The following is a 12,409-nucleotide window of genomic DNA, read 5'->3' on the forward strand; positions in this document are numbered from 1 at the left end:
CGAGTAGGTAGCTGTTTCCAGCTTCGTCTACAAAAACCCTACCAAAACCTTGAGCAAAATTACTCCATTTGTCATTTAATTCAACGCAGCGAAAATGCCTCTAGGAGACAGAGGAGGTGATAAAAGTGAAGCTCGATTTTGCGGTGTAGAAACAGAGTTCAGCGATGACATGCCTAATGTCATTACTTTCAATCTCTCCACTGGAAAATTCGATTTCGTTGTTGCTCCTCTCGTAAGTCTTTTTTATTGTATTGTATTGTATAGTTTATGGTGACTAATTAGCCATTCATACTGCAACTTCACTGTTGCTCATTTGTGTGTGTGGTCAGTAAGCTCACCTATATCGATAACTGTTTGATGAGCATTTTCCGCCGAAGCAGCTCGATTGAGAGCATCCAAGGATTCACTGGATTGCTCTATTGAACTACATTGTACAACACTATGAGCAGTTTTGCGAGATTCACTTTTCTATTTAGTTATGTTTTTGCATGTGAATCTTTCATTTTTGTGTGTATTAGTGTAGCGTAGAATGTTCTAAGATCTATTGGATTACTGCTAAACAAGTTAAGTAACTACTAGTTGGTTATATTGCGATTATTTAGCTAAAGTATTGATATGATAAGCTGATAATCGAAGTTTTTTTATTGTATAATTTATAGTTTATGGTGACTAATTAGCCATTCACACTGCGACATCATCATTGTTGCCCCTTTTTGTGTGTGTGGTCAGTAAGCTCACCTAAAGCGATAAAGGTTCAATGAGCCTTTTTCAGTGAAACTGCTCCATTGTGAGCATTTGAGGGTTCACTGGGCCGCTACACTGAACTACATTTCACAACGCTGTCACTGGGAATAGTTTTTTGAGTTTCATTTTTCTGTATAGTTCCGTTTCTGTATTTCTGTATTGTTTTTGTCAGTATAATCTATAATGTTCTAAGATCTGGTAGATTGTTGTTAGAGTGGTTAAGTGACCGCTGGTTAGTTAAATCCTCATTAATTTGCTAATGACTTGTATAAATAATGAATAATAAATAGTCTGAAGAATGTTTTGAGGTAACAAATCATGTTTATTTAGGAGCGTGCGATATCATAAAAAGGGCAGCCTAGTGCACTTCATCATACACGCTATATTAATAGTTGGAGTTTTTTTACTGTACTTTATAGTTTATGGTGACTAATTAGCCATTCACACTGCAACTTCATTGTTGCTCCCTTGTTTGCGTGGTCAGTAAGCTCACCTAAATCGATAACTGTTCGATGAGCCTTTACTAGTGAAACTGCTCCATTGTGAGCATTTGAGGGTTCACTAGATTGCTCTACTGAACTACATTTCACTACATTAGGAGCAGTTTTATGATATTCATTTTGGTGATTAGTTCTGTTTTTGCATACGATTCTGTAATTTTTGTATATAGTAGTGTAATATGAAATTGGGTCTCGTTAACTTGTGCCCTAAGGGTACATGATAAAAAACTAAATATAGTAATTTGATCTTGGAAATTGTGCATTCATAATTTGAAAAACTTAAAAGTTTATCTTTTCAATACAACATTTATTTTTTAATTCCACTTTTAGATCCTTATCTTGTGCCCTAAGGGCACAAGTTAACATTTTCCTATGAAATTTTCTAAGATCTGTCTGACTGTTGTATGAGCAGTTAAATAACTGCTAGTTAGTTAAGTATTGATTAATTAGCCATTGTCTTGTGTGAAAAATGAACAATAAATAGTCGGAAGACTCTTTATGAGATAACATATCATGTTCATTTTAACGGGTTCTGTATCATATGATAAAGTGATAATTGGATTTGTTTTATTTATCTATTGTACTAGATAGTTTATGGTGACTAATTAGCCATACCACAACTTAATTGTTGCTCCTTTGTGTGCGTGGTCAGTAAGCTCACCTAGATTGAAATTGTTTGAAGAGCCTTTTCTAGTGAAGCCGCTTGATTGAGAGCATTTGAGGATTCACTGGATAGCTCTATTGAACTACATTTGACAATTTTGCAGAAATTCGTTTTTTGTTCAGTTATGCTTCTTTATGCAATTCTATATTGATTGTGTGTTAGATTGCTGTTAGAGTGGTTAAGTAACTGCAGGTTAGTTAAATGCGGATTAATTTAGCTAATGTATTCTATGAATACTAGTCTGAAAACTCTTCATGAGGTAACAAAATTCATATTCAGTTTTTTCAGATGCGCTCCTACGGTAGCCAATTAGCCAGTTACATTTCATATATGATTGGTCAGTAGGCTTACCCAAACTAACACTGTCCTGTACTTTATATGTAAAACGGACTAAATGTGATTTCACTCTAAGAGCTTAATGGACTACATTATTGAAACAATGTATGGACATGAAATGAAGCACACTGCCAAATTTCCCGTGCTTTCCAAGGGGGATTACTTGTGATATTCTATCATCCAAATGGATAGTTCATTTCCAGCTTTCCTGATTTCTTGAGCTTATGCAGTTTATCTTGCTACTGATATTTTTGTTGCAAATTATTGGTTTATAATTTAATATTATGAGAAATGATAATATCCTTCAACATATGCATTTCTTACTGCCCATTTAGCTTACATGATTTTGTGGTACAATTCAGACGGATCCTTCCTATAGGCCAAGCTTAGTGCAAAAGGATAGTTTGGGATCTGCTTCCCCGCCATTTGCTGGGTCAGACTTGGTCTTAAGTCCATCCCAGTGGAGTAGTCATGTAGTTGGTATGAGTTGCCTATCATTCTTACTATTAGCATTCATGTTTTTTAATTTATATTATGATTTATTGAGTATTTCATTATAATAATAATCCGCCTTTTATATTCTCCTTCATCAATTTTGCGTTCTTGGAAGAATATTGATTCTATCATGAATTCTGTTAGGCTCTTTTCTTTTTTTCTTTTTAAATTGCTTCATGGCCCAAAACTAATTTTTTTTGAATGTGGTTATTTTTTATGTTAGTTGGTCATGATTATATGGTTACTTTTTGCTAAAATTGTATGAGTTTGGTTTTCCTTTTCATCTTAAAAATTTCTATTTAAGAATTCGTTTATTTGTTTTTTCAATGATGCTTTTCATAGATGTTGATATTGTTGAGCACCTGATGAGCCTACTTTTCTTTTCTGTGCATTAATTTTTTTTACTCTTTTGGTAGTGGGTTTTCTATTCATTATTAAACTTTTGTTATCCACAACTGTATGAAACTTCTAAGGCAATTTATTGCATTTTTACTCAGGAAAAATTAGCTCATGGATTGATTTGGACTCGGAAGATGAGACCTTTAGAATAGATTCTGAAACTACTCTTAGACAAGAATTAGCCTGGGCTTCTCATCTCTCATTACAGGTGTGCTTTGTATAACTGAGTTGAACGAACTTCCCAGTTTCCAATGGATTAGGCACTCTTGTCTGATTGTTGGTAGTAATCATTATTTTGCTTGAGGTATCATGAAATTATCTGCCATTGAAAAAAAAGTCAAGAAATTTTCTATCTTTACTTTCCCTACACGAAGCGATATCATATTCTTATGGATATACTGTTTTTGTTGTTGTTGTTTTACTATTATTGTTGTTATTTATGTTGTGTCATGCCTGTATCTGCTACAAATCTGCTTGGTATTACTCTATGACATGTAGTTCCTAAAAAACGAAGTCTTTTATGAACCGTGTGGCATTTACTTCAATGTTGTCAACTTTCTCCCATAGCGCATCCTGTCATGGCAGATGTTGTGCCAAGCCGTAGGCTGCAACGCCTATTATCTCCACCATATTTTCGCCATATGCTACAACGTTACATTTATAAGGATTTTTAGCTTGTCAACATAATCTGCCATTCGTTATTTTCAACGTTGCTTTGTTTTTCCTAATTTCGTTTAATATACTGTAGGCGTGTCTGCTTCCTTCCCCTAAAGGAACCTCTTGTGCTAATTATGCACGGTGTGTGAATCAAATCTTACAGGACCTGAGTAATATGCAGGTGCTATTATGAGTTCAAACATTGTGATTGGTTAAATGTCTTTTCTTCATAACTGTCCTCATTTCATTCTTATGTTCATGTTTCTTTTATTTTGAATACAGTTGTGGCTCAGGATTCCCTTGGTTGTTCCCGATGATGACTCTATGGATGCAAGCTCTGCCACTTTGGTGAGTAAATATGCTAGGAACATGCCGTGAAGGTTATGTCTTCTGCGTGTTGTATCTTGGCTGGGTTCATGTAATGTACCGTTATGCTGTTCTTTTCTCTGCACAGGCAAAGCATGCACCGTTTTTTTTTTTTTTTTTTTTTTTTTTTTTCCTTTCTTTTTCTAATGTAAACTTAGGTCTTATTTTGGTTAAACAGAATGTTCAATTTTTTTCCCATTTATAACTACAAATATGCCCTTTGTTTTCATTGTAATTCTTGTTTTCCAATAGTTTTTATGGGAGAAAACAAAATTTAGGCTTATTGCAGCCAGTAAAGAATTAGGCTGTTATGCTTTCTGTATTTTTTTAAGGGATTTCAATCTTGATTTTTAGGTGGACTCCTGGGAAACATGGAATTCATTTCGTCTAATGTGCGAGCATCACAGTCAACTGTCAGCTGCACTTGATATTCTGTGAGTATTTTGTACTTCGGTTCATTAACATATTCTACTCCATTGTATACAAAGACCTTTGATATTTTTGCATGATTTTAATCCCTGAACTTCTTTTTAAATGCACTAATTCCGTATTGATCTCCTAAGTTCTGAGGGTTGTTATTGTAATCTCTTTCCTTAGGAGTACCCTGCCATCAGCAAATTCATTAGGACGGTGGTTTGGGGAGTCTGTTAGAGCAGCTATAGTAAATACGGATGTAAGGACATCTTATGACTAAGGAATTTTAAATGTCAGGTTTCATAGTTCTCATTGTTATCTAAAGTTTAAAGGTTTTAATTGGAATTTTGGCAGTCCTTTTTAACTAATGGTCGTGGATATCCATGCCTCTCCAAGCGTCATCAGATGTTGATTACACGGTTTTTTAACCATAATATACAGGTGAATAATTCTTTGAATTTTGAGGCAATAGTGTTTTCATACGCAAGTTGAGCAGTTATTGGTATTGTATATTACCATGCTGTCCTACAGTTATGTATTTCATTATTTTTGTGGATACTGCATTCTTGCTTGCATTGATTAAGTGAAATGGAATTTAAGTTCAAGTAGCACTGTTTTCCTTTGAAAGGTATTGAGTGAGTTTGAAACATCTATGTAGATAATTATATCTGGAAATTCTGGTCATCCTAAAGCAAGTGTGGATGCAAATGATTTTCATAATCGATCTGTTGCAGGTAAGTTACTGTTATTTATTCATGGGTCTGTTAAGATCATAATTCATGAAATTAAGGGCCTGTTTACTTCCCATGTTTCACGTTTTCATTTTCGCTTCTCTTAATACACCAGTCTCCTTTATATTTTCTGAAAATTGAGCCCTAGCATTTTAGATGTTTTGAAAATGGAATAACATTCTTTTCGTTGTTTCTAAAAATGCATTCTTTGCGGCTGCACTTCGATCTTCTCTTCATCACAATTGTTCAATACGCGGGTCATCCATCTACTTGTTAACAATTTAAAATGAACATATATTTTTGAAACTGGAAACTGAAGATATTTTCTGAAAGTAAACACGGCCTAAAATGTCTCAAGAGTGTGTTTGGATGAGGTAATTGAGAAATTTTAAAGAATCGAGAATTCTTGGCAATTTAAATACTTCAATTAAATTGTCTTCATTTCTAAATATTCTTGTTTGGATGGAGTAATAATTTCATTGTCATCATTTTTTAGCAACTTTTATACATTTTAATAATTTTAGCCAAATTTGAAAATTGAAATTAGTGGACAATTTGCAATTACAAAAATTTGGCGGGGTCAATTTATAATTTTGATAAATTGAGGGGTAAATTTGTAATTTCCAAAAATAGGGGTCAATTTGCAATATTTTGAAAATTTATTGGGGTCAATTTTAAAATTTGAGGACCAAAATGCAATGTTTAACTTGAACAAAAAACTTCATTAATTTCCATCCTTTTGAAAATTCTCCATATTATTATCCAAACAATGGAATTCAGCTAAAATTATTTGAGTTTCCTCAAAACATTACATTACCTCAAAACATTCCCATCACAGTTGTTGAATATGCAGGTCATCCATCTACTTGTTAACAATTTTAAATGAACATATATTTTTGAAACGGGAAACTGAAAATATTTTCTGAAAGTAAACATGGCCTAAAATGTCTTATTCTCGTTGTAATTTTGTTTGTAAATATGTTTCTATTTATATGCACTACTGTTTGGCCTCCATTGAAGCCGCAAAATGTCTCTTTTTTACAAAAGTATTTATATTTATTTAAGTATCCTCTTATCTTCCCCACTTTGTGTGCACACATGATTGTGCTTTGTATATTGTATGTGATGGTTGTGAATATTTTTCCCTTGGACCGAGTCCTTGGCCAAAACCTTCTGTTTATAGTGACGTGTTTTGCACCTTAGATTCACAAAGACATCCCTTGCGTCTATATCTGGAATATGTTGGACATCTGTACCAAAAAATGGATCCTCTTCCCGAGCAAGAACGTTTTGAGGTAGTTATCTTGTCATATGTTTGTAATATAGACATGACATGATTGTATTATCTTCTACTGACTCGCAACTTTTTATGCCAGCTGGGATATAGGGATTATTTACAATCACCTTTGCAAGTAAGCATTTTTTTCAGGCTAGTTTCTAATAATTTTATTGGCTTTTATACCTATGCACATTCAGTTATGTAATCTTGGAATCTCCAAAAAAATTTGTGCAGCCTTTGATGGATAATTTGGAGGCTCGTACCTATGAGACTTTTGAGAAAGATGCCATGAAGTACATTCAGGTATTGCAATGCATGACTTATATCCTCAAATTCACTCATCCAATTTATGTTTATGTTTTCTCTCCTGACCTTGAAGTCCTGTAGCTATACTATCACCTCTACTACAAACATGATGAGCTTTATGATTTAGTGCTCCCTTCCTTCCCATTGTATTCAACTGTTGTCCAATGTCTGTAGTCTGTTTTATATTTTAGTTTGTTTGGGTAGTATAAATATTTTGTATTGTCAGCTGTTGAATGTGATCATAAATCAAAGTATTGTCAGGTTTTTTTTTATATCTAGGTATTGACTTAGATTCTATGTTATGTACTTGTAGTCTAATCATTAGCTTTCCTTTTTTACAGTACCAAAGAGCAGTAAGTAAAGCAATGCTAGACATGATTCCTGATGAAGAGGCATCTGTTAAAACCATTGTAAGATTTTTTTCTCGTGTTTGATTTTTAAATGCATTTTCAGTATTAGGAGAAATTGGATTCACCTCCTTTCGGTTATGCTTAATTGACACACACCATTCTATTTTATTATATCAAACACTCACCACTCTTATTTGTTTGTAAAATTGCTTCACCTCCCCTCAGTCAATGTATTGAAATACAAGATTAGCTGTCTGTTATTTAAGAACACCTCAAGGAAATTGAGTGCAATTCCCCTTATTTTTAATTGCTATTTTTGTGTTTGAGAAGCAGTACTTTGAATGCATGTGGAGTTTAATTGTTTTTACTCACTGCTAGGTACTGATGGTTGTTGGAGCAGGGCGTGGACCTCTTGTGCGGGCATCATTACAGGTGTGATATTTCACCTTATTGTTCGCAATATATGACTCTGTTATATGTAGATTGGATATATTGTATTATTTTGACCGATTTTTGTGCATTTTTATTTGTAGGCTTCGGAAGAAACTGGGCGGAAGCTAAAAGTTTATGCCGTTGAAAAGAATCCAAATGCAGTTGTGACCCTTCATGTTAGTTGTGGATCTTTTAATTTATAGTGATTCCATGAAATTCTGTTCCTATATAGCGTTATTTGTTTATGGATCATGCTAACTTGTGCCTTTATAGGGCACAAGTTAAGGAGCTTAAAATAGAATAAAAAATAAATTTTATATTGAAAAGATAACTTTTGAAATTTTTAAGACATTGAATGCACAATTTCCAAGAAAAAAACTTCTACATTTGGTTTCTTAACTTATGCCCCAAGGGCACAAGTTAACATTTCCCTTTGTTTATTACTGAAGTAGAAAAACTCATTCACTGCCTAAACTTCATCAAGTATTATTTTTAGTGAAATGCTCTTTGTCATGCTATTGGTTTTGTTTTGCTAAATGTTAATTTAAGTTTTTAGTACCCGTATGTAATCATGGTAGGTAATACAAGTATTTAGTTCCTTTATTGTTCGGTCATTGTAACAGTTTTTTTATCTCTTGTTCATGAGAGTGTGGTTTCAATTTCTTGGTATTTTTGTGTTCTCTAATCAACCGTTCAGGAAGATATAAATTAGTTTACTTATTCTTCCCATTGTTTGAGATTATCCTTCCATCAATTTAGACACGGGTTATTTGTTGGAACAGGCATTAGTTAAATTAGAGGGATGGGAGGATACTGTTACTATAGTCTCAAGTGACATGCGCTATTGGAACGCCCCTGAAAAAGCTGATATCTTGGTAAACTTCCTATGCTCCCTTTGTTAATTGTTTGATTTTTGTTGTTTATGCTCCAGTGTCTGATTTATGTTGGTTTGAATTTAGGTTAGCGAATTGCTAGGTTCTTTTGGTGACAATGAACTGTCTCCCGAGTGCCTTGATGGAGCTCAGAGGTTTTTAAAGCCGGGTGGAATTTCAATACCATCTTCGTATGTAAATTCCTTTTATTTCATACACTGGTACCCATGTTTTGGGATTTTGTTTTTTGTTTTTTTTGATAGAGGGGTGACCACTAAAATTTATTTGAAAAAAATACATAAACAGAAAAATACAAAACATTGCCTCTGTCAATTGTCATTAACATACCCAATATAAGTTTTGAAAGTGTTCAAACTAATTATTCATTATATAGAATCAATATTAGCCAACAGAGGTTGGCACATATGACTGGACCTGCCATTCCCACCAGCTGTGGCATAGGTTGAAGTCCGAAATTTCTCTGTTGGTGAGCTATACAAAAATACATAAATCCTCGCTGAGGCTGATGTTCTGGGCCTTGCATGAGGGTGTGTACTCTAATTTTCCATATAAAAAATAGAATCACTGTCTGTGTCCACTTTGAAGTTTTTGTACTTCATCATTCTCCTTTTCTTGGCTGTGCTGCCTTGGCAAAATGCAATCCGGAGAAATGCATTCAGCAGAGCTTCTCGCCGCGCAGTGATTCTATGATTGTGTATGATAGTGGCGTGATTGGCTACATTGAGCATGAATGACAGTGTTTATAAGTTACACAAATGCAGAGTGTTGTATTTATCTTCCTAGATATTTTGCTCTGCTTGAAAATTGAGTGCTAAACATTGTACAAATTCCTTGAAAACCCAGGTTTCTTGCAGACTTGCACATGTTTTCTTCTTGTCAAACAATTTGTATATAAACTATTCAGTTATCCATATCGTTATGAGCTTATTTACCATTAGCATCATCATATTTTGATGTGATAATTATGTCCATAGTTTCACAAGTGTTCTAGGAAGGAAGGTAGTTAAAATAGATTTTTTTTGCAAAATCGTTAAGGGGATGTTAAATTATTAGTCGGGGAATCGTAACACTAATCGTAAGATTATACGAAATTCATAAGTTTCAAATATATATGCATGTAAATTCATATACATGCATATAAAATAGCACAAGTAAGACGAAAAAACTCTTCAATTACACTTGAATTACCTGTCGACATTAAAACGTTAAATCAAAATAATAAGTCTCAAGCCAAACAACAACTAAAGTTGCCTTCTCTAGTTCCACCACCACGACCATAATCGTAGAACCGTTTCAAAGAAAAGCATATTATACAGGATTCTACCAAAAATAAGATTTTGCATATACTCATAATTGTTGAAGGCAAGTATGATCACAAAATCAAGATTTTCAGATGAAAGTTGAAGTTAACTACCACGCTTGGGAGACAACACTGGTGTTGGCTACATGGATTAATAGATGCCATAGTGTGGAGTGTATCTAGGGACCAATTATTGATTAAATTATTTTATGTATTTTATGTTTGATTCCTGTTTTGTTTGTTTAGTTTATCCACATGTCTATTTATCTTTATGTACTATCTACTTTCAGGTACACAAGTTTCATCCAACCAGTGACAGCTTCAAAGTTATATAATGATGTATATCTCCTGTACTTCGGACATCAATTTACATTATAAAATTTATTATTTAATTAATATACTCACTTCTGGTTGTATTTCAGGTTAAGGCACATAAAGATATTTCACACTTTGAAACTGCTTATGTTGTGAAAATACACAACGCAGCTCGACTTACACCATGTCAATCTGTGCGTTTCTTCATGTGCAGTTTATTTTTTATTTGATGTGAATCTATTCACCGTTCTTGGTTTACATGTTAGTTATGGTTTCTTTCTTGTCATAGTTGATAATTTAATTTCTTTCTTTCTGCTGGTTTTGTCTTTGGATAGGTTTTTACATTTACTCATCCAAAACCCGTTAATGATAGAGAAAGCAATCAACGCTATAAGAAGTTGCATTTTACAATACCAAATGACACTGGGTCCGCAATGGTACATGGTAAGTACTGTTTTTCTATTTCTATTCCTATAGACTGAGTAGGCTTTATTCTAATGATTTATCTTGAGATATTCAGCTTTTTAATTTCTGTCTCTTGCGATATTCAGAATCCAACATTGATTATCTCATCTACTCTGTGATGATCCATTTTGTCATTAATAAAATAAGGGAAATGCTAACAAGTGCCTTTAGGGCACTAGTTAAGAAACTAAAAGTAGAATCTTTATCTTGGAAATTGTGTATTTGACTTATTGAAATACCAAAAAGCAACTCTTTCAACATAAAATTTAGCAATTGTTTCCTTTTTTGAATCCTTAACTAGTGTCCTAAGGGCACTTGTTAGCATAACCCATAAAATAAAACATAGTCATAAAAACGTTAATAAATAATTAATTACATGGAAATGGTTGTTAAATGGTTTAGATATTTGAAAGTGTTCGTTTTAACCAACCAAATAGACACTCAATGTGTAATCTTGTCTCATTTCATGTGTTCGTTTTAACCAACCAAACAGATGTTATATTTATCTTTTTGATACTGACATTGTGCGTACTCCATGGTCATAGGATTTGCTGGCTACTTTGATGCCACTCTTTACAAGGATGTGCATCTTGGGATTGAACCTTCAACAGCTACACCAAACATGTTCAGCTGGTATTGAGATATTTCTTGTGTTGCAAGACATTTTTTTATTTTTATTTTTTAAATTAAGTTTTGGTGTTCTAATGTGTGTACTGCGATGATGCTCAACACCATGTTTTGTGCTGATATGTACTTGCAGTAATATTTTCCGGTACCAAGTACAAAGATATACTTGCTTGGGCACAAAACCGAAATAAAAAAATTTGCACGCACACAACTAAAAAAAATTGAAAAGAGAATAAAATTGAATAATGTCAATTGATGTGACTAAATTATTTTTCTTAAATTTTGTTCATTTCACGTGAGTGTGCCTAAATAAGATTGATTTGTGGTTGTGCCAAGTATAACTCACATTTTATGTTTTGTTCTCTTCTATTTGCAGGTTTTCAATATTTTTCCCTCTACGGACACCTATTTGCGTGAAACCAGGTTCAAAACTTGAAGTAGATTTCTGGCGCTGTTGCGGTCCTAAAAAGGTGATTTTATCTCACTAGCAACTTAGATGTTTCATTATTTTGAAGCCTTCTTCTTGTTGTCTATTATTTCCTTTTAGTAACATTGATTTCTTTGTCGAATCTGAAACAGGTTTGGTATGAGTGGTGTGTTGCATCTCCCTCTCCGTCTCCAATCCACAACAGTAATGGACGGTCATACTGGGTAGGGCTGTAGTATTATTTTATAATACATGTACCAAGTACAGCTGAAATACACACAAGCTGTTATTTTGGGTGCCAGTCTGTCTTCATTTCAACTCATTCTAGGAAATATGTTGTATACTAAGATCTAATATTAATCAACAACGTTCATGTATATCTTGAAAGTTGAGTGTTTTGTTTTTGGTTTGTTTCTGTTTCGGTTAATCTGGTATTTAATGTGAAGTCTAAGATTTTATGAGATTTAAAAGATGAAGTTAAATTTAAAACTGGTATTATTTGGTTGTAAATCCATCAATGTCAAAATTGCAATTGCATCATTTCGTTTGGACGAATTGAATGTCTAATTAAAAACCTTTTAATGAATATACAACGTACATATTAAAATTTAGGGTATAATTTTATCTTTAGTTTTAGTAAAATTTAAACAAATACTATAAAAGCATCTATACAACCATGCATTTGGGTGTATTTAACAAAATTTGAGTT

General features: G+C 33.4%; 1 protein-coding gene across 1 annotated transcript; it reads left to right on the forward strand.

Annotated features, from left to right (window-relative positions):
- Positions 1-12,127, forward strand: LOC11431985 (protein arginine N-methyltransferase 1.5). Its single transcript, XM_003603469.4, has 23 exons — positions 1-232; positions 2,607-2,724; positions 3,237-3,346; positions 3,887-3,976; positions 4,078-4,143; positions 4,516-4,595; positions 4,759-4,834; positions 4,930-5,016; positions 5,234-5,309; positions 6,510-6,601; positions 6,683-6,718; positions 6,820-6,888; positions 7,233-7,301; positions 7,620-7,673; positions 7,775-7,849; positions 8,456-8,548; positions 8,633-8,736; positions 10,157-10,205; positions 10,289-10,375; positions 10,517-10,625; positions 11,192-11,279; positions 11,650-11,743; positions 11,853-12,127. The coding sequence occupies exons 1-23, from the start codon at positions 95-97 to the stop codon at positions 11,934-11,936; spliced, it is 1,944 nt and encodes a 647-aa protein (XP_003603517.1). The 5' UTR covers positions 1-94; the 3' UTR covers positions 11,937-12,127.
- Positions 12,128-12,409: the final 282 nt, after the last annotated feature.

Source organism: Medicago truncatula, chromosome 3 (genome assembly GCF_003473485.1).
Source record: "Medicago truncatula cultivar Jemalong A17 chromosome 3, MtrunA17r5.0-ANR, whole genome shotgun sequence".
NCBI classification, from domain to species: Eukaryota; Viridiplantae; Streptophyta; class Magnoliopsida; order Fabales; family Fabaceae; genus Medicago; species Medicago truncatula.

Bases quoted from the DNA above. Each gene is read 5' to 3' on its own strand.
- LOC11431985 (XM_003603469.4), top strand. From the start codon at position 95: ATGCCTCTAGGAGACAGAGGAGGTGATAAAAGTGAAGCTCGATTTTGC. The intron at 233-2,606 runs GTAAGTCTTTTT...GGTACAATTCAG, and splicing joins ATTTCGTTGTTGCTCCTCTC to ACGGATCCTTCCTATAGGCC. The intron at 8,737-10,156 runs GTATGTAAATTC...ATCTACTTTCAG, and splicing joins GGAATTTCAATACCATCTTC to GTACACAAGTTTCATCCAAC.